At 43.9% G+C, this 22,087-nt stretch overlaps 1 protein-coding gene across 6 annotated transcripts in view; it reads left to right on the top strand.

The window, feature by feature from the left end:
* DPP6 (dipeptidyl peptidase like 6) overlaps nt 1-7,618 on the top strand; it is a 563,983-nt gene extending 556,365 nt beyond the window's left edge. For all 6 annotated transcript variants that reach the window (XM_062621474.1, XM_062621476.1, XM_062621473.1 and 3 more), the window contains 5 exons: nt 901-1,006; nt 1,870-1,928; nt 3,634-3,706; nt 3,806-3,879; nt 5,389-7,618. In XM_062621474.1, the coding sequence (XP_062477458.1) occupies nt 901-1,006; nt 1,870-1,928; nt 3,634-3,706; nt 3,806-3,879; nt 5,389-5,535 (459 nt within the window). In that variant the 3' untranslated portion in view covers nt 5,536-7,618. The remainder of the gene's footprint in view (nt 1-900; nt 1,007-1,869; nt 1,929-3,633; nt 3,707-3,805; nt 3,880-5,388) is intronic.
* Nucleotides 7,619-22,087: the final 14,469 nt, after the last annotated feature.

Consider the following 22,087-nt stretch of genomic DNA (forward strand, 5'->3'; position numbering starts at 1 on the left):
CTCTGTGCTTTTTTAGTTGGCTGATCAGGATAAGCAGCTGAGCTGAATCCTCATTTATTGAATATGTTGGTGGTGGCTTTTTTATTATTACTTATTTTTGAGATAGACTGCTTCTATCAGTCATGATAGAGATGTTAAAGATGAAAGCTTTCATTTTACCAATGTATTAGTCAATTACTTCTTTTTAATTAATTTCCAAGTGCAGACAGTGACTATTTGTCAGAAAAAATCTGTCAGATAAATTATTTTTCCCCCTTGCAGACTTTAATTTCATTTTCATCTTGTCCCTTAAGGCCTGTGGCAATGTGGGTAGATCTAGCTTGTGTTGAACAAATGTACAACAACAATATTGATTTCTGAGGCTGATTTGCACTACAGTGTGTGCTCGGCTGAGAAACAGCAATTGCAAAGTACCCGTGGTTTGGAATGAGAATGGAATTGTGAGCAGTAATTGTTTATTGCGGGAGATACAGGCTTAGAGTGAGTATCTGTCCCTACATACGTACAGCACCTCTGTACAGCAGAGGTGTATGCATACAGCATATACATACGCATACAGCAGCATCTCTGCAGAGACCTGTTAACAGGCTGACAGCAGACACTGAAATTGGGATGTCCATTTTAAATAAAGACTGGAGTAATATTTTGGAAAGGTGTCATATCTGATTAGACCTACAGACATACAGTGGGATGAAAAGAAGTAAGCTCTTGGGCACACAACCCTCCTGCCTTCAGGAGAGTACAATGAATATAGAGCTTATCTTCAGCAGCATCTGCCAAAGCCAGGGAGATGTCCCTTGTTTTGTGATTTTTCATAGCAAGGTCACAGCTGCTGGGTTTCTGTACCCAAAAGCCCCTCACAACAGGACCACTGATGCCAATGTCCCCTTTCTGTTCCAGGATTATGGTGGCTACCTGAGCACTTACATGCTTCCAGCTGGTGAAGAGAACCAGGTGTTCGCCTGTGGAGCTGCCCTCTCCCCGCTGACAGACTTCAAACTATATGGTAATCCACATCCCAAAGTGCACAGACCCTCATGCTGACCACGCATGATATTTATGCCCTACGTTTTCCCAGTTACCTTCTCTTTCTTCCCAAAGATCCCACCTGTTTTGTATTGTGTGTCTTCTTAGGATGAGCCATAAACCCCTTTTTCTCCCTCAAGAGCAATTTTGCTGGCACCAGTGGGACCAGACATGGTAGTCAGAGTAATCAAATCACTTTTATTACCCAGTCCTTTTAAACAAAGGAGAATTGGCTTTAAACCCCTCCAGCCTCTGCCACCAGCCTCCACGGCTGCCTTGAATGTGCTTCATTCTTGCCTGAGCCATACATCCATGCAACCTGTGGTCCGTTCTGCCTGCACCATTCTCTTTCCAGCGGCAATACTCCACTGCACATGGTGGTCCTTTCTCTCAGGGACACCAGTTCTGTTTGTACTTAGTGCCAGTGAAAATGAGGGGACTGCCATGAAAGTCAATGGTGTTAAACTGGCCTTCAGGTCCTGTACAGTTATCCCTGAGACCAACAGGAACTTGCAGTCAGCTGTTGATGGCGATGGCCCCATGTGAAAGGAGAAAGGGACACAGCATGATAGTGCTTTTTCTCTTGTATCTCAGTTGCATTAAGGAGAGGAAAATAAAGCTCTTCTGTGAGTGATTAGAAACCATAAATACAATGGTGATAATGAAAGACTGGGGTATCATACATATCCTTAGCAGATTTTCAAAAACTTTTAGAAATATGTCCTCTGTAACTAAGGCAGTGTTAGAAAATAAGGTCTATTTTAGCTTTTGCAGTGTTTGGCTCAGAAGCGGCAGTGTACTCACTTATGACTGAAAGAGACATTTTCATTTTTTCTTTTCAAGCTTCAGCCTTCTCTGAAAGATACTTGGGCTTGCATGGGATTGATAACAGAGCATACGAGGTAACTGCATGGACACTGCATTTCCTTGATAAAATGTAAATTCGATTTTAACTCCTCCTCCATATGTTCTCTTTTGGGAAAGGAGCAAGGATATGAAAGAGGTGCTTGCTGGTAAAATTCTGAGGGTGTCCTCCAGCCTTTTTTTTTGGTCTTTATAGTAACAAATGGATATGGGGCTAATTGATTAGTCTTCATGCCTGCCTTTCTAGATTGGGTAAATACGATTATTCCAGTTTTACAGATTGAGGCTGAGTTACCCAGATACGCCCAAGTAGACGCAATGTCACAACCTCCTTTAAAGTTCATCCCAATAGACTTGACACTTTGATTCTCTCCAAGACATAATTTTTGACCCAAAGTCAAGTGAAGCTCAGTTTCTCTTGGCCTTTTCAAAGTAAGAACAGATGAGATATTTCAGGTGGGCAGAACTCTGTGCCAGAATTGATCAGAACATGGAAAAGGAGACATTGTACCAATCAACAAAGATATTGTTTGGTATGTGTGATGGGATCAGTTGGTTCATGTGCTTCAGTTACTTGGAGGAGAAACCTAATAAAGAATAGTCACACAAACAAAATTTGTTATATAGAAAGATTTGTCTTCAGCTAGAAGACATGAAGTCAGCAAAGGTTTGAAACTGTTTTCTTACAGAGAAGGCAGGTAGCACCCTGCGACCCTGCAGTTAAAGCTTTATCCTGGTTCTCTAAACACTGAGTTCATTGTCTCTCAAATTTTGCACTCATGATCACTGCAAACTCTTTTTGTCCTTTTAGAAATTTGAAGACAGGTCAATAGAGGTGAAAGCAAAGGAAAATATTGCAGAAATTAGAGCCTTGAATTGTCACATGCTCTTCATGCATTGAAAAATTGGCCTAAGCAAACAGTGGTACTCTTGGTTGATTTGGGATTAACTGCTAGGAACAGCACCTGAGCTCTCCAGAGAGCATGGCACTGTTCCAGGCAAGTCTCTAACTGATACACATCTCCTACATGCCATAGTTGAACCATGAATTACTAAGGAGAAGAACCACTCCTAACCTGTGGACCAGACATTATGGAGGTCATATAATCCAAGACCTGATGCAGACTCCAAAAAATCTGTATTATGGTAGGTTACATCTGGGGCAGCAGAAATGAAGGAGCCGTACAGAGGGAGAACAGAGTGCAAGACACATTTATGCACCATCAAAAGGCTTAGGTGTTGCAGCCAGCAACCTGAGGATGAGAGAAATCATTAATTAAGCCCTACAGCAGTGGACGCTTGATTTAGCATCATATCTTCCCCCAGCCCCTCAAAGCTAATTGAGGTTGGCTTTCAAACTATACCAAAGTTACTCCAGCTCTCTGAAGAGCTCTTAGGCACAGACACCTGAGCATGCTTTTCAACAGTGTTTTGTATTTGCTGGAAATTCGCTTTGACTTTTTCCATGTGTTCTGCAGTTCAGGCTTTTAGTGAAGGACTATTATCAGAACAGACGAGGGTCTCTGACCAGTTCCTGCCTCTGATACTGAGCCTGGAAGGACAGGGTGGGGGCTTATTTTACCTCTAAATTGACTCAAGTAACCAAGAGAATGTGCTGTACTGCTCTCTGCTTGTTATCCTTGTAATGAAGTATCAAGCAGAATTAAGTACTTCTATTTTCTTTGTATAAATTGATAATTTCTAGCAAGACTTTTAATCTTATCACAACCTTTACCTTTGCAGATCAACAAATTGGCGCACAGAGTCTCATTACTGAAGGAACAGACATTTTTGATCATTCATGCTACTGCTGATGGTAAGTTAGCCTGCCATTTGAGCTCATTGCATGTTTAGGATAACTTTGATTTTTCTTAATTAAATTTTCCCCTTTAATGACTTTAATCTGTTTCTACAGAAAAAATCCATTTTCAGCATACTGCGGACCTTATCACACACCTTGTTACGGCAAAGGCTAATTACAGCTTGCAGGTACAGTATGTGTCTCTTTTTTCATACTTGAACAGTTATTTCCCAGTTTGAACTCAAACTGCTGTTAGGAAGCAAGCTTTGAAAAGCCACTTGCAAACTCAGCCTGGCAGTAGAAGTAAGGCCAGCGTATAACGTGTTCTTATATACTCACATGCTTATTTGATTTGGTTTTGAGAGACATATCTCTAAGGAATTGATGTCTGTTGACTTTCTTTGGGAACAGCAGGACAAATTCAGGATGAATTACAGGAAAAAAGGAATTTAAATTAAATTAAATTAACCAGAAAAGTTCAGCACAGAAATGTCACTTAAATCTGACATCCCGCTGCAAATGCCATACTCTGGTCTAGAAAGCCTCTCCTTCCACCAAATTACATCTCTGTTTTGCTGAATGGCCCATGTCCAAGCCATTAAGGCTTCCAGAACAAACCCATCCACCAGGCATGGGGATACGGTCCCTACCCTCTGCTACATCCCAAGCTACAGCCAGGACATTGCAACTAGCCCCGGCTCAATCCATGGCAGGGACCATGCTACAGTTTCACAGTACAGATGGTTGTGTTGCAGTGCCCAAGTCCTACTAACACTTGATTTACTGAATACCAGCTCCCTCTGGCTGCATTTCTGGAGAGCTTCATGTTATGGATATGCTCATTCCATCATGCTACAAAGGCAGATAGGATGGAGCACAGACGCGAGAACTAAGCAATGAACCAAGCACAGATTGGGTCAGTGCTACAATGGCTGAGATGCTTCTGCACATTTCCCAGTGAAGAAGCATTAGTGCATTGGAGCTTGAAGGCACTGATGGGCTTGACAGGCATCAAAGGATAGTTGAAGACTGAATGAAGAGCTGAGGGATCTACATCTGGGACTTAGGTACTTCAAGCAGCAGTGAGACACCTCAGTCCTGCCTACAAGCATCCAGCCCTAGAAACTCATTTTTCCCCTGTTCAATATCCCAATCTAGACAACCCCTTATGATTCTTTCACATTCTTTCCTTATGTGCAGAAGTTACCGGCTCCATTTTTACAGAAAGTTGTGTTTAAACTATTTCAGCTTCCCACATTTTTTCTATTTAATTACTTCTTCGGCAAGTTTATTTCAGTTTTTTACTTAATGGCATTTTTTTCTTTAAAGTCCTCGCTTTAGTCCGTAAAACCAAGCACCATTTCTCTCCAAAGATTTGCACTGGGTTTTTTTTTAGTTTTCACAAGGACCAAGCACTGTTAGTTGCAAGTATGGCTTGGTTCTGCTTAGCCTGAACTTGTTCAGAGTGGAATTAAGTGGAAAATACTCCCCCAGAAAATTTGCTTTTGAAAGAAGATGCAAGTCTACGCCCAGAGCTCCATGGTGCCTGAATTACCCTGGACCTCATGTGCATCTACAGGAAGACATGGTGCTGAGGAGAGGCAGTGTGTCTGCAGGACAGCTCAAGCTGTAGGGATGGGTGGTCAATCCTGAGAATCTAAGCTCCTAATGGTGTGTGTTTGCCTGTTTCTTTGCAGATTTACCCTGACGAAAGCCATTACTTTAGCAATGCAGCATTGGAGCAGCATTTGTACAACTCCATTGTCAACTTCTTTGTGGCATGTTTCCAAGTTCAGGACAAACTCCCACTAGCCCCACTGAAAGAGGAGGAGGATGACGATTAACCCTACTTGTCCGTGCTAAGCACAAGGCAGATCTCTCTAACAATATGCAATTGGATCATTTTCCTGAAGAAAGAGATGTTACGTTGTTAGCATGTATTTAAAGAAACTGAAAGCAGCTCATCTGCTTTACTTGACAGCAACTCCTTCCTAAATGGAAGAACATTAAGCATGGTGAACTCAGCAGAAACTGCTGTCTGAAATTAAACCATCACAACCAACATCACCTTTTTATTTGTTTGTTTGTTTGTTTTTTGTTTTCCTTTATTTTCTTTCTCTTTTTTGATGTTTGCCACAAGGTGAGTTCTCGTGTGTAAAGGTGGTAAGACACTGAACTTGAGGGAACACCCCAAGAAACCGCTTTGAGGATTGGAAGACTTAATGTCTCTTTGCATTCAAGCAATCAAGCAGTAGCAGTGAAATCCATCATCCACATTAAGGTTACTACAATTAGTATCACATTGTGTCAGAAAACAAATCTAACCTAATACATGGAAAAGATTATAGCACAATTATTTTAAAAGTTACTGATTCATACACGCTAACCTGCTCTTTCCCTTATTCAGAAGGTTTGTCATTGCTACAGGACATACAAATTCAATTGTATGAAATATCATTACAGTTACACTCATCTTTACCTTCCTGTAATCATTTCTAAATTTCATATAGCTTTTACTTCTGTTGTCATTCAGTGTCATGCTTACCGTATTAGCTTCTAAGCTTGTTCTATATGGGGAAAAAACTTACACTGAATTAACCAAGTAACTTTAGACCTGAGGGGTCTAAGGAGGCAATAGGGGGTTGAGGTACCCAGACATTAAAAACTCTATTAGAATAAAGCAAAGGAAATCTCACTCTCATTCTCAGCATAGCCTTTGCCTGCAAGACTGAGTGTTTTCTTTGGCAGCCTTGAAAAATATGCACATAAATAAGCTAGATCAGCTTACCAGTGAGATATTTTTATTGTACTATAGAAAAATAGGCACTGGTCACAGTTATTCTTTTTCTTCTATTAGTGTTGGAACAATTGGTTGGCAACTTGTTGGGGAACAGCTAGATGAGGCTATGGTAGCAGGGATTTATACCAGATACTTCACAGATCATCTCATAAAAGCTGTTTAAACAGAACCAGTGTGCAGAGATTTATTACATATGCTGTCAGTGGCTTTGTTTTATTCCAGGTCAATGTTTAGCATATTCCAAACATGTTTAATTATCTCTTCCATTCACACTAGTTTTGTCAAGCATAAAAATAAAAAATGAGAAGAAAAAAAACATTTTTCCTTTAAAATATCTAACACTTCTTTATAGCAGTGCAAAGCAACTTTTAAAACTTCTTGTGAAAACATTCAACCTTCATTCACTTCCACATATTGCATCACAACAATTTTGACTAGTGTTGCTCCTTGTAAAATACTCTGACCAAATGTACAGCCAGTATTAATACTGTATATTTCATTTTGTTGTATATAAAGGAATGTAAGTCAGTTCTTTGTCAGGTCCCAAATCCAATATTAGTCTTGTTTCAGCCTGCATGCGATAACACTTCTTTGCTGATCAGGACTCTTTAGAAATACTATCTTGGAAATATAACAATTAATGTAATTCGTTTTCTTGTTTTGACAGCTTGATATCAATGCCGGTTTCTACTTTTTACATAGTACTGTGGGTAAACTCCCATCCTGACAGCAATGATGATGTTTCCATTGTGTTCTTTAGTGTGTCTTTTTTGTTATCTTTATTTTAAGCTTTGAATGTTGGTTGTACTTTGACCATCATGAAAAATATATTGATAAGCCACAGAAATGGCCTAGTTTGGGTTTGACTATCTTCTTTACTTTACAGTGCATCGACTTTGTGTGAACAAGAACTACGGTATAAATTTGCTTTATCTGGCAAAATGCCAAATAGACAATAAGAATGCTGCGCGTCCAGATTTTGCTACACTGAACAGGCTCAGAAGCCTGAAATGAACTTGACCTGAGAAATGTAAAAATCTGCTCTGTCCACAATCTTTTGTAGAAAGAACTTTAGGATGTGGCATGGTAGTGTTTGTTCATTCATGGAATAAAACATTATTTTACCACCCTGGTTGCTACTGCTGTTATTTAGTGTTAAGTGCTTAAATAAGCATCAAGTTGCTGGAAGCGCTGTTCCTGCTGAACTGAGCCCAAACTCCAGGGTGCAGTTCAGAAAAGTGAAAACAGGTCTTCATAAATAAATATACATCTCCATTTAGTCTGCCTGTAACTTTGGTAAATGGTGTCACCATGGTAAATGGTGACCGCTTCTGGGGAAAACATGGATTATCATGAAGTGGGTTCAACCCCAAAGTAGCAGTTCATGAGAAGACCGCTATCACCCCCTGCTCTTTGCACCTTTTCTCCCTTTCTGCTTGCTGACCTGGCACACAGGCTTCCTGCGGGCATCAGCTAGCTTGACCAAGGGGATTTTTGCCATTTCATCCATTGTCCCTTTTCCCCAAAGCTGTTTGTGGGTTATGAAGTGGGAAACAAGCACTAAAGCTCCCTGAATCTACAATAGCAGATTTTTCTGCAGATGAATCTCCATCAGGAAAGAGGCAAGCAAGAGGAGGGAGTCATCCCACCTGAATTCGGGTATTTTTTTCCTCTTCAAGCCAAGAGGAGAGCCATACCCTGCCAGGACCAAACTCAGAGACCTCCCTCAAATGAGCAAGCGCCTTTTCCATGTGCCCATTTCACTCCACTGGCTGTGGGGACAGGAGTGACTATCTCAGACTGAAACAGCTGGGGCACAAGTTAGGGCCATCCCTAGCTGTTACTTGCAATGGCACCTTGTGGTCTGCAAGATCAGCTGGATATTCCTACACTTTCATTACACCTGGAAAGGGAATCCTTTAATTTCATAGATTTCCTGGGAAAATTGAGATTTTTGTTCAAATTAGAAGTGCTGGCTATGACTATACCCTACAATACACTGTCCTCTTCATCTCAAATAATATCATCAGGAAAGGTTTAAGTCTGCACAAACATCCATGTCTCTGGGCCTAATAGACATGAAAGGCCTTTTAACCCTAAAAGACTAAGAAGTCATGAATCAAGGCTGTGATCCTTTGTACTTGGAGGTACAAGTGTGACAAGGATGATTTCTAGTGACACGTGCTGACCTCCTGCACCTTGGCAGTGCGCATGGTGATGTCCCCATAGCTGATACCAATTTGAACCAGATTTATAGAAAGAGAATTTAATGTTTCACAGCAAAACCAAGAAACTATTGTAGACACTTACTCTGATCTTTGTTGCCAGCAAATCAGGAAACAAAGAGGCCTGAGCACTGCTACAGGGCAGGCAGATTGCACTAGTACTAAATAGCTTTGCTTGTTATTTTGCTTAATCACCTAAATGTAACTAATATTTTTTTTATTCTCCAAACAAATCAAGCTTATACTCTCAATTAACTGGCGCTTCTGGATGCCATAATGTTCAACCGTAGCATCCCAAAGCAGAAGAGAACTAATGAACAGTGGCCTACTAATTCAGAAGGAAACCACAGAGGTAGCTAATTACCAAAGCCAGGCAGCCAGCCATGTTTGTAACTGTCTATGGGTTTGGACATGGAGCATATAAATCCATCCAAGCTCTGCCTACAAGCTCAGGCCAAACAAATGCTGCATCTCTGAAGGGTAGGAAGGAAAACAAATGAGTGACATAGAAAGGATATATGGGATGTCAATAACACCTTTCCCATGGGAAAACCAGTAGATAGTGATGTTAGAAATGGGGAGAAATGGGTGTTTCATGAGGAAGACCAAAGGAATTAGGCTGGTGCTGGTACCTGGAGAGATGCTCTTGCTTTTGCTAATCATGCTAATGTTGTCACTTCAGAGCTCACTCAAGGTGGAAGTGGTAAGGCACCGGATGTTTTAACTTTGCATGTCAGGTGGTAGGACATATCTGCCCTGCAGAACTTCCTGGGGCTGCAGTGAAGCTGCCAGACGTACCTTGGAGAGGGCTGGGGTGAGGATCCCCTCAGTGCTCATTTCTCCCTGGACTTCCTGCTTTTCATTTGCAAAAGAAAAGGAGAAAATGGGTGACAGAAAAAGCTCAAGTTGCCAGTTCCCTGATCATTGCCTCTTACTGGGCCAGCTGTTTGCTTATTTCTATTTTGCTCTCCCAACTTCAGCTCGAGGCTGGAGGCTCAGAACAAAGAGCACTTCCTAAGATCTGTTTCCTCTTCCCACTTCATCTTTCTGTCTTCTCCCCATTCAGCATGGTTACATGTCTGAAAGCAAACCCAGCCACCCCTTGGAAACTAGGAAGAGACGTATAAAAGCATCATGGTAAGCCCTCCCAATAAGCCATAAGCAAAATAAATTCTTTATTTCAATAACTAATTCATGCTTGATCTGAACCCTTTGCTTGGTGCTTATTCTTTTGCCGTGAAGGAATAAGGAAGATAAGATCCCCAAAGATTAATTATTTGTCCTCCCTATTGCACTAGGCCACCTGCTACGAAGACACGCGTTGGTCTGGTTCTACTGACTCCCACTCTCCAGCCAGACCCCCATCCACCTTTCAACCTCAGCCTTTCCAAACCTGAGGTGGGTGCAGAACCAGAGAGCAAACAAAGTGAAGGGGGAATAGGAGAAGTGTTTGGGAAGGACAGGAGACCATGTTGTAATATTCAGGTTTTAACAAATGACAAGATGAGCATATAAAAGCCTGTAGCCAACTAGCTTGTGCCATTGTGAAGGGGCACACAGTTGTGAAGGGGCACACAGTTGTGAAGGGTCTCACAGTTCCCTCTTGCTGCCCACTGCAGCTGCTGCAGACAGATGAAACACTAAAACCCAGGGGGGCTCATGCCTTGGCTGTAGGAAGAATCCATCAGATTGATACAGCCCTGAGCAGGAAATCACCCATTGCCTGCAGCTAGTGCCAGGAGCTCACCACTGGGCAAGCATAGAATCAGAGAGTCACAGGGTTGGGAAGGACCTTAAGATCATCTAATTCCACCCCCCCTGCCATGGAAGCATGTATATGGAAACAAGGGCTCTCTCCTCTTTGGCATCCTCCTCCTAACTCTACTCCAGAGCCAAGAGGAAAGGAAGACACATTTAGTCTCTGTGGCAGGAAAACTTGGTAAACAATGATCCTGCTCTCTGGGAGCAGCTGCCATCATCTCTGCTAAGTGTTAACAGAGGTACATCTTGAACCATCTCAACGTCATGACATTGGTGTGACCCTGTGTCTTTTATTAAAACCTCCTCGTGTGTGACTCAGGTGTTTATATCAGAAATAGAGTTTTCATTTCCAAAACAAGCCCCGAAAGCCAAATGCTGTCTGCAGCTTATTTTGTGATTGAAAACCTGAAAACACCATCTCACATTTCCACTGCACTCAAGAAATGACAGGCCAAGGACACCCTTTTTCTGAGTACCCTCAGTTGGGGTCACCCTGTCTGATTATCTCCAAAGGGGACATGGGGAAAGCAGGGAGACCTCAGGAAACAGGGACCCATGGGAGAGAAGAAACCACCCCTGCAGCAACTCTTACACTGGTGCAAGGCTGCTGGGAACAGGTCTTCTACCCCTCATCTACCCCAGGATGGGGGAACTGGCTTCTCCCTATCCCATGGCCAAATGCAAGACCACTCTCCCAGTGCCACAATTATTTGCCCACAATCATCAATGTTCTTTGTAAGCAGCAACTTCTGCTACAACAGTTGTGTTGCCGGCAGCTGTGGTGCAGAAGATTCAGAAATGGATTTTATAAAAAGGATTTTTTTTCACTTCAAGACACTCATTAAAAGCCTCATATTACATGAAGCTACATTCTGCCTCCTCACTGGGACAACAGCTTTAATCAAAATGTTCATTGTCGTGATAGAGAGAGAAAAAGAATAAAAAGCAAATGAGGAATGAGGCCACAGGAAAGGGCAAAAGGAAATCATGCTCCCATATTCCTTCAGTATAGCAAGGTTCCCTCAAGGCTGGTTTAGTTTTTTTTCCTTCCTTCACTATAAATGTAGTTTTTGGGTCTTTTTAAAGCAAGAAACAGCTCTTTGAGCTGATGTGAATGCTCTCATCCTTGCTGGAAAGGGTATCCAGGCTTTACACTGTCTTTGCACCAGCTGTCGCCAATGTTCTGAATGTAGTTTGTGCTGAGCATTTCCAGTAACTCAAACTGACGTGTTTTGTAGTGAGTGTTGGTAGCCAGCCTGCACAAGCTCCTGAGTACCTGCTCCCCCCCACCTCGTCTGGGAGCACCTCAAAGTGGGGTAAATACTTCAGCTGGAAAACCAAGCCCAGAGCAAAACCTGAATGAAGCAGGTCCTTTGCTCCATGTTCTGCTCTGCACCACCACGGGAAAAGAATGAGCAGACTCAGGAACCCGGTCCTGTTCCACAGTTTCTGTCTGGTGCTTGTTCCCTGTAAATTCACATTTGGATGCACAGGCGGGAAGAAATTCAGGATGCTGGTTTACCTGTACTTGGCTCTTTCTTCATCAAAGCAATGTAGGCATCACATGAATCTGGAATGCACCTAAAAGTTTACCATGTATTAAAATGTGCTCCAGAGGAAAGGGGAAAGACAAAAGAGAGCCCAGAGATGAGAGAGCCCATCCTGACAAGCAGTCCCTCCCCTGAAACGGTTAGGCTTGTGCCCATGAAAAACACGGAGACCCTCCACTCCGGATGTTTTCAGCTTGTGCACTAAGGTCCATAAACAGCAGATGAGAAAAGCAAGCCTAACACCAGTAAGCTTAAATCGACTGGCTTGCAGGCCTCAGTGGGAGATCTTCAGAGTCTAGAAAGCAAAGTGAGTTGAAAGTGGCTGAGATTTGGCTCTTGGTTGTTCCCCTCAGGCAGCGGCTCTGAGCTGCTCATCAAGGCCTGCACCCTCGGAGCTGCCAGGAGCAAGAAGCACTGCACCCATGATGATGTTGAGTGCTGGGAGGGGACAGAAAGGGACACATTCTCACCCAAAAGCTGCCAGCCATGCCTGCAATTTTATCCTGCATCTTGTGTTCATGGAAGTAAATGGTCACTGAGGAAACCAGCAGTGGCAATGGGAACAGTAAGCACATGTCAGCAGTGCAAAGAATTGTGCTGAAAGCCAGAGAGACTATCACAATAACATGAGCAGAATCACCACTCCTGGGCTGCCAATATGAAAGCTGGCAACAAGGTGTTTGTCAGCTGGTGGTGGTGGTGGTGGTTCTGTAGGGGAAGGAGCAAACATCATCCCAAGTCTGAGTGGGAACCAGAGCTTGTGCTACATCAACACTTTTCGTCCTTATTGACTCCTCACAGTGGGCAGCAGCTCTTCTTGAAGAGGCATTTTTGAAGGTAGAAGCCTTGGAAACATGAAATTCAAACCTCATTAACTGCATAGGATTTCTTTGGGATCCAGAAGACTTCTGGTTTTGCTGTGATGACTCTAATAATTATATAATTTGCAAGGAAATTGGGATGGGAGAAACTTTTCTCATTTCCTCTAGTGGCAGGCTTTAAACAATTTATCATGCAACGTGGCAACGGCAGACAAACTCAGCCCAAACTTTCTCGGTGAAGATCTTATGGCCCAACAAATAATAGTTGGAAAAGCACTGCCTTTTCCTACATCAGGATTTTAAAGACAAAATATCCTTCATTCACTCAGCACCTTCAGAAAAGGGAGTAAAGAAAAGGAATAAATCCCTATCCAAACCATTTCATTGGATGGAAAGGCTTCCTTTGCCTGCAGAGCCTTTGGGCTACCTGTTCTGGGAACTTTTGCATCGAGTTGCTTCTAAGTTACAGTGCCACCATTTTTTATTGGACAAGCGTCAGCCAGTTTCATGGAGTGAAATTTGATGTTTATACTGAACACCTCTACAGTTGAGACATCCAATCCAGGCTTTCCTTGTAACTTTTTTTGCAGGAGACTAATAGGCACTTCAGGGCACAATTTATCCAGCCAGATCCAGATGCTCATTTTAGGATGGCACATGCTGCATAACCTGTGTGGACCAAGTGGATCTGGGTGAGCAGATCAGCTATAAATCTCTCTTTTCACCCAAGGAAACAGGGAAATCAGACAAAGCAAGTATTAGAGTTGTAAAGAAATGACTTTTAAGAAATGAACAAACCCCTCAGCTTTTTACCAAAGTGCTTACTCCAGTTATAAGCAGAGCACAGCCACTTGCTAATATATAGTTATTATACTTTTACAGCGCCAGGGAAGCTTTTGAGTGGTAGGATGCCATCTGCTGATCTGAACAGTTATTTCCTCCTGTCTTATCCCTTCCCAGCGGGCAGCTTGCGCCGATGGGGGGAAATCTGGAATACGTTTGGATTATCTGCAGAGTAAAAATATTTTCATCCACAAAACACAATTTGCCCAGATAACAGAAAGCAGGGTGAAGAGTTTAATCTTATGAGCACTGCCTCAGTTATGAAGACAAGTTTGTGCAGTGAATGAGGCATCCCAAAGAAGACATACAATATTCACCCACAGACCGGCTTGCAAAGAAGATTGGATTTTGTATAACTTCCAGTTTAATGCCAAGACTTGCTGCTACTTCGGCTAGTGCCCATCTCCATTACCGCAGAAACAATCATCTCCACATCTGTGAGTCAATACAATGCACTGTGACCCTGAAATATAGTCCCAGCGTGTCTTTCTATAATCTGTGGAGTGAAGAACAAATTAAAACACACTGTTGGCTCTCGAGGACTGTAACTTAAACCTGTGAGCAAGCTCTATTAAGTCCAGTAATAGACACCAGTCATACTCAGCCACACAATGGAAGTAAAAGAGGATGAATAGCACACCATCAGCTCCCGCACTCCAGCAGTAATAAGCATCACGCTGGGCTCACTGCACTGACTAATCCATTATTTATTGGGCTTCATAAATATCAAAACATACCACAGCTGTTAGTACTTCAGTGCAAAACCTGCAAATATTGCTTCAATTATTCAGGAGCTTGTCGCAGGAGCCAGTCAACTGCTTCGAAGGTGCAATTATAGAAGGTATCAATTACTCAGGAGTTTCAGTTCCCACCCAGGCCCCCGGGGCAGCTGGCACAGGAAGCATTGGGAGTCACAACAAGAAAAGGAAAAATTGCCTTGCCCTCAAAAACAGCCCAAAGCCTTGAGCCACACACAGGGAGGGTTGCAGGCAGCTCAGCGGCAGAACTGAGAGGTTATGTGTGATGTCCTACAATCCTTGGAGGGGTCTTTGCTCTAGCATCTCACTCCGAGGGACTGCTGAAATGATCATTAAATCAACACTCCCAAAAGCCTGCACTCCTAAATTCACCCTCCACGCAGGACACAAGCCAGACTTGCTTAAAGGATGAATCCCAGCAGTTCAAATCAGATCTCCAGCAAGGAACCACCATCTGAAGCCATCCTGGGCTTTTCCTCCTGAAGACCCCTCCCTATCCCAAAGACATTTGGGTGCCAAAGACAAGCCTAGAGACTGTGGCCAGCTGCTTGGTGGGTTGAGGTCAAGGTTGCAATTACCAGATGGTACAGTGGCTAATGTACAGGCATCAGGTCCTATGCACATCACCCGTATCATGCTGCAGCTCCCCTCTCCACTGGGGCTCATACATCACATCCCCTCTCATAAAAGCCAGGTTGGACTGATTCAATGACAATGTCCATTTGTTAGTTGTGTGTTATGGGCCAGTACATTTTGTCCACTGGAAAAAACCCAAAGCCTCAGTTTAATTCTAACATTTCTCCTGTGCCATTCTCCTGCAAAGAAAATAAAATGCTTGAAGGACCAGGTGGCATCTGCCAGTGCTCCCCCATAAAAAGGTATATACCCATTGGTCATTTGCTACTGGAAAAGGAGACTCTCCAGGATACTTAGGTACTTGCAAGCTTCAGGAAAACAGGCATCCAGAAGGAGGTGATGTTGAGATTCCCTTTAGAGAGAAAAGGCTAAGCTGAACTATAGGAGACAGCAGAGAAGTCACATGGAAAGCTTGATGGAAAAACATAAGGAAAAGGAAAACAGGTCTTGCTCATTGGACTCTGTGGTGACTTTTCTTCAGTATGAGATGCAGCTTGTGAACCTCAGGTAAGGGACAGCCAGACCTGGCTCTGTCCCCATGAAAGAAAGGACAGGAGAAAGCATGGAGCACCATGAAGAAGGGCACAGTGTCTGAGATATGGAAAGGGACCTTTGGAAATGAAATGAGTGTGGGGGGGAAAGGGAAGTCCAAGACATCAGTAACCATCACAGTCTCAGCCCAGCACAGAGCCACATAAAGCCTGGATACAGGCATGGGTCTGAGGTCCCAATATCATTCATGAAACAAAACAAAGAATATTATCTGGAATAAGTGCTAATGTACACCAGAAAAGGGATTTAGCCTGGCCAATGTCTGTAATACCTTTAGTCAAGCAGGCAGGACAAAGGCAGATAAAACTCAAGCATAACCAGACCTTCAGCAAATCCCATTTGAGGATCTGAAGCCAAACTTTGTACATTAAACTCAAATTCATTTTCATGTCCAGACACCAGAGACCTGTTAGCCCAGCTTGGTCCACTCTTTTACTGCAGAGCTGGGAAGCTGCTTTCCTGCATCTCCAAAGTTTATACAAATGTGGGATTTTGATCTCTAATGGGACCAGAGCAAATTCCTGGTGTTTCAACATGGCCAGAGCTGTCAAGACACCTCTCAAGTCTCCAAAGTCCAGCTTTTTGGTGTTTAAATAGACAACAGCTTCCTGGTCCCATGGCTTTGGGGAAATAAATCCTTCTGCATGTTATTTGCATGCTGTATTTCTATTAAAGTGTTTGCGGAAGCAGAGCAGAGCCGTTTCCTGCAGTAAGCGATAGGACAGCACTGCAGGGAAGGGCACCCGCTGCCAGGAAGGGCTCCTGTAAGTGAACAGCATGAGATTTTCATGCAAATTTCCCACCAGGGCCTCTTGAATAACGCTCCTGATTTCCCTGCCCTTAATGAATAAATCACTCAGCCTTGTTAGTGGAGTCTCCAGCACGAGGGCAGCAAGCATCACCTTTGCCACTCAGTTGACCAAAGAATTGACGTGAACAGAGATGAATGTTGCTCTTAAACCTGTGCTGAAGAAGATATGAAAAATGTGTTAGCTCATAATCTTATGCACAGCAACGCAACATGGGGATAATTGAGACATAAGTGCTGCTCAGACACCAACTTCAGAAAGATTTTTTCACCCTTACTATGCTAACAAATCATTTACAAAGCAGTGAAGCCATTTAATATTTTGTTGGTTTGCGTTTGTTTCTTTCCTGGTATAAGTGTTCCCAAATCTTTTGGGAACTGGCATTTTCTCTTAGCGTGATATGCGCATCTAGGGAAAGTCTTTTGCATAGCATCAGAAAAAAAGTGGCCCCGAAAAGGGCCTCTTGATGCAGCTCTGATGAATCTAATACCATGGAGCTGTGCGCTCCATGTTTGCAATGCCCAGGGAGCAACCCAAATCAGACCCACATGACCCAAAAGCCTCTAGCAGCAGTACTGCAGGCCCTTCCCATCCTCCTTGAAACTGGATGAGCACAGTGTGCCATGCTTTCTGCTCCAGCGTGCATGCTTGAAAGACGGATTGTCACATCCACTCTGATGCATGTCAGTGGTCCCCAGGAGGTGCAGCTCCCCAGTTATGCTGTCTGGCTTTCCCTCCAGCTCTGCCTTCTGCCTTCTTTCTCATGAATAAAATTAAAAAACAATAAAAATTAAATTTTCTGAAGCTGACTCACATTTAAGACCATCTGAGGATCTCATTTTCATAATCAGGCACTTTGGATGTGGCAGCAAGAAGTCCAGCTCCAAATTCAGCTTTGGCTGTGTGCATATCAAGTAAGCTCAGTGCATGGGGCTGATACGGAAAGGGAGGAGCAGTATCCGCATCAAGAGCAGACCTCTCATGTTCCAGGGTGTGAATGTGCCTGGTCCTCCTCAAGAAGGGAAAGGCATTTAGGGTGTGCAAGAGATCATCTAGCGCATGCTTCCACAGCAAGAAAGTGCTGCTGTTGAAGCAAAAAGCTTCTTGCACACGCCCTGGTGAATAGACAGGTCAGCGCTCCAGCATTCCATTTACATGGGCCTGCTTTAAGGCATAGGCACTGCCTGGGAAATCCCTCCTGGAATTTCAAATCCTCTGTCACTCAGGGACAGCTTTGCCTTTTCTCACATTTTGTACATTTGGCTGTTGCCCTTTTTCCAAGTGTCATCAGTCACATTGGTCATCTGCTGGGCACTCCCAGCGACAAGGTTTATGGGTGGTTTCCACATATAGAAGCCACACAGCAAAGTGTTGATGTATTCATGCTGTAACTTATTTAACCTATAAGTAATAATCTTCTTGAAAGAGACATGGAAAACATGGTAAAACAAACCCACCTGCCCCGTGTCTCCCCAGGACTGATCACTTGCTCACCAGCCTGCAGAGGTGGAACACAGTGATATGGCCCATGAAGTCTTGGGGACATCTCCATAGGGACATCTCCATAGGGACAGAAACCACAGCAAACCCAGCTTGATTTGAAGCAGGAGCTGGTGCTCTGACTTTGGGCCATCTCTTCTCTGAGCAAAATAACTTCAACTCGGTTTCTATGCGAGCAATGAATGTAATGTTCATCCAGCAGCTAAAGTGCATTTTACAGCTGTGAATCATGATTTTATGAGACAGATAATTAAGCAATTAGAACAATTAAGTGTTAAAAAGTTACCATGTCTAGAAGTGAGGGCAAAGCAGAAGAAGACAGGAAAATACTTGTAGTTTTTTTCTTTTGGAAGTTTTTCACATAGCAGTGGTGCAGGAGCAAGAAGCTGGAGAGAAGAAAAGGGAGGAAGGAGACAGGTGAGACTCTGAGCTGTGTGGGCTGTAAGTTGTCTTGGGCAAGGCATACAAAAATGAATAGTGCCCCTGTGAATATAAGGTAGGATTTCTTGGGTGGTTGATTTTGCTCATCCAAATCATCAATCAAAAACCTACGGAGACTACCAATTACACATTATTTGGGCTTTGGGGCCATTAAATGGCTTTTTGCAACCTTAATGTTTTGATTTTGTGGTAAGCCAGAGCCACTGTTCAGAGCACAGCCCTGCCTCTGAGCATCTCCCTGGGGAGCTGTGTTTGCTATCAGGCTGTAACAGCCTGTCCTTCTTCTGGGGGATAAAATGTGCTTTGTCTGCCTGCAGTTTTTGAGTCTCTCATGCCTCATAAATGGCTGACCAAACTGTGTTCTTACCAGGATTGGATAGAACTGATCACAGAGGCATTTGTGGTCTTTGCTTTTTCCAGGTTGTTAATTTGCTCATCCACACAAGAGCTTCAAGGTGAACCTTTGCTTGGAACAAACCTCAGTCTGCCACACTGGGACAGTAGTTGGCTGCATAAGCTGGGTCTTTGCAACACCACAAGGATTTAATGTTATATTTGCAAATGGAACATTTCACACGTGCCCCAAGACCCCTCTCATGAGGACCAATGTGGTAAGTGGAAGCAGGCAAGATTATCATTTCCAAAGCATGTTCCTGATCTGGACTAAGAGATGAATGGAGATACACTCAGTGAATTGTCTCTTGAATGGCCATACTGGCTGCCCAGGCTCTGCATTTCCTTATGGCACAAACATGCAGTGCCAGCTGCATTTCCTGTGCTCATGCAGGCATTGCTGCTGCAGCTGTAGCTTCAGGCCAGTGGTGTCCCTGGGGCACAGCCTGGGCTGCCCCCAGCTCTGAGCACCATGTTTGGGTTGATGTGGCTATAGCTGGATATGGCAGTATGCTGGTGGAGGCTTCAGAGAAGTGCCCTTGGGAACAAGAAAAAACAAATCCTCCTTCCCTTATGAAGGAACCAATGCCTTGGTTGCACCAAACAAAATAAGGTTCAATTGCAAGGCTAAAGAGCTTGTGAAGTTTAACACCGGAAACACCTGGAACTTTGAGAAGTGCTCAAAGGTTGCCCCAGCTCTCTGTTTGGGGACTAGATTCGTCTCACTTGCTACCTGGAGAACCACATTCAGAAATGTGGAGCAAAAGGTTGGTTCTGGGTTTGGGAGCTAGAATTGAGGTCACTGGGCTTGTAGCTCTGCTCTCGGCTTTCTGGGAATCCTTGACCACTTTCTGGCTTGTTCAGGCACTTGTGCCACATATGTGGAAAGCAGTACTGAATCCTCTCATCAAAGCTCATCAGGTAAAACCACTTTGGCACAGGTAGGCATTCCTTTCCTGTTGTAGAAACAGTTCAGGAAGGCTCACATTGCTGGCAGTGCTCAAGGCTTTTTCAGCATTTGTCTCTTATTCATACGTTGAGCTCTCCAACCTCCCATCACCCAGGGCAGAAGACTGGGCACCCTCCAATCTTCTTGCCCTGCACCACTTCTCCTCTTGTGCCTGCTGAGGCTGCCCTCCCCTCCGCCTGCCTCTGCATCCTCACTTCACCTCTCCCCTGTTCACTTGGCTTGTTAAACCAGCCTTCTCCAGACTTTTGCACTGTTCTGGATGGAAGGAGAAGAAAGCAACTTTTAAGTGCAAAACAGCTTTTCTAGTTTTCACTGGCTGTGTTGGGTTTTGCCCTGGAAGAATCCCTGATGTCTGGGAAGGGGTTTTGTGCCACTGCAGCACATCCCCACAAACGGGACCATGGTGCAAGAGCCCACGGTTCTCATCTGTCCTGCTGCCACACGAGCCTCCAGGCTCAGCTGAAATAACCCAGCAGGCAGCTAGAAAACCACTATGAATATTTGCTTCCCACTTTCTGCATATGCCAGCAGAGCAAAGGGGACGCATAGGGTGAGTCTTGCTCCTCGCTCCCTCCATGCCTGCTTCCTGACTGATGTTGTTTTATATCTTACCTTCCCTCCTGTGCATTTGATTCTTATTTTACCTTCCCTCTCTTGTCTTTACCACATTCACCACAGCAAAAACTCACCTTTATTTCCAAAAATTACTTGATGCCTTTTGACGAGTGTTTGCCAGCCTTTCAGGGCATAGCATCAAAGTAATCTATCCATTCATTTCTCCCCCTCATATGATCCTGTCCAAATCTCACCATACAACATCAGACACTCCCTGCTATTTTACTCTCTTGCTATATATGAGTGTCAGCCTTGTCTAAGTTTCCTATGGGATTCCTTGCCATAACCAAGTTTTCTATGAGGTTACACTTTCTTGTATGTCCCCTGATACACTCCTTTGAGCAGTTGAGGTACCAGTGATGGAAACACTTCAAAAACTAACTTTATTCATTCAAATTAAACATGTGATGACATTAAAAAAGAAGAAGTGGATGAAATTTCAACCTTATTGAAGCAAATGAAAGTTTTGTTACTGACGTCAGTCAAACGAGGGTTTTACCCAGACTTTGAGTGAAGGAGCTCAGATGAGCTGATAATAGAAACAAGCCAGCTGTGAACACTGGATCTGAAATCTCTGCCTGAACTATCCCACCCCACAAAGATTACAGTATGGATCTGCCTCTAATTGCTGCAAGAATAGGCATCTTATTGTCTACATCTTCTGTAATTCCACTATTGAATAAAGGACACTTCTGACACAAATGAAATGGGGAAAAAAAAGCAAAGCACCTAAACCCACATGAATTATCCTGCCTTATGCACTTATGAAATGAGAAGGTTGTTACAGAAGAGAGGAATTAAGCTACGATGCTGATGCTCTGTCTCGCTGAGGGTTTACAGAGTGGTAATTAAGAGAAGCACTTTCTGCAGAAGAGAGCTCTTCTGCTACAGAGGAAGAAAAAACATTTCTGCTCATCTTAATCAGGCACTGATGGATGGTGTTAATCAGTTAGGCTAACATGTCAGCACCTCCCTCATGCTATGGCTCTGCAGATCGCTGTAGCGGCTGGATAACCCTGGCACACTCACTTGCAGCCTGGACCACAGCCCAGGTCACTGGGGAAACATGTGGTGGTTTCAGTGGGCACTGGAGGGGACCCTTTTCAGATCTACTAAGACAGGGAAGCACCCACCCCATTGTTTGTTCTTTTAAACATTGCCAGTGTGGGTTTGAAATCCCTGCCGCTTCGCAGACACTAAACCCTGATGTCTCAGAGTACACATGAACAAAGGCAAGCCCCTTCCCACAGGTGAACTGGCTTCTCCCTGTGGACACATGTCACTGCAGCAGATTTCAAAGCAAGCCCCAGAAGACACGCATCTGCAGCAGAGATGGGCCTGAAGGACTTCATATGGTGAGTGCTTCTTTCCCAGATGGCCATCGTCCACCTCTGTGAGCAGCCTGGCTTTGGCTGAGAGGACATGGGGAGCAGTGCAGTGCTTTGGAGGGCTCCCTGGGAGGCTTGGGACTCCCATTGCCTCCATGTTACAGGCAGGCAGACAGAGCACGGCAAGGGCAAAGCCCTCTGCTCTACACTGAAAGCCAGCACTACCGGTTGCACTGCTTAAGGTGACCTGGGGGTAAGAAGAGTTACCCACCATGCATTAGCAGGACCTCATTTAAAACAGTCTGCAGTGCTGCAGCCCATAACGGGCTTCAGGGTTCAACACAAAACCTGCTGAAGGTCACTGAATCCTTCAGAAGTTTTCAGCTGCTCGGTA

Source organism: Pezoporus occidentalis, unplaced genomic scaffold (assembly GCF_034315485.1).
Source record: "Pezoporus occidentalis ecotype Australia unplaced genomic scaffold, CSIRO_AGI_Poc_V1 ctg23, whole genome shotgun sequence".
In the NCBI taxonomy this organism is placed as follows: domain Eukaryota; kingdom Metazoa; phylum Chordata; class Aves; order Psittaciformes; family Psittacidae; genus Pezoporus; species Pezoporus occidentalis.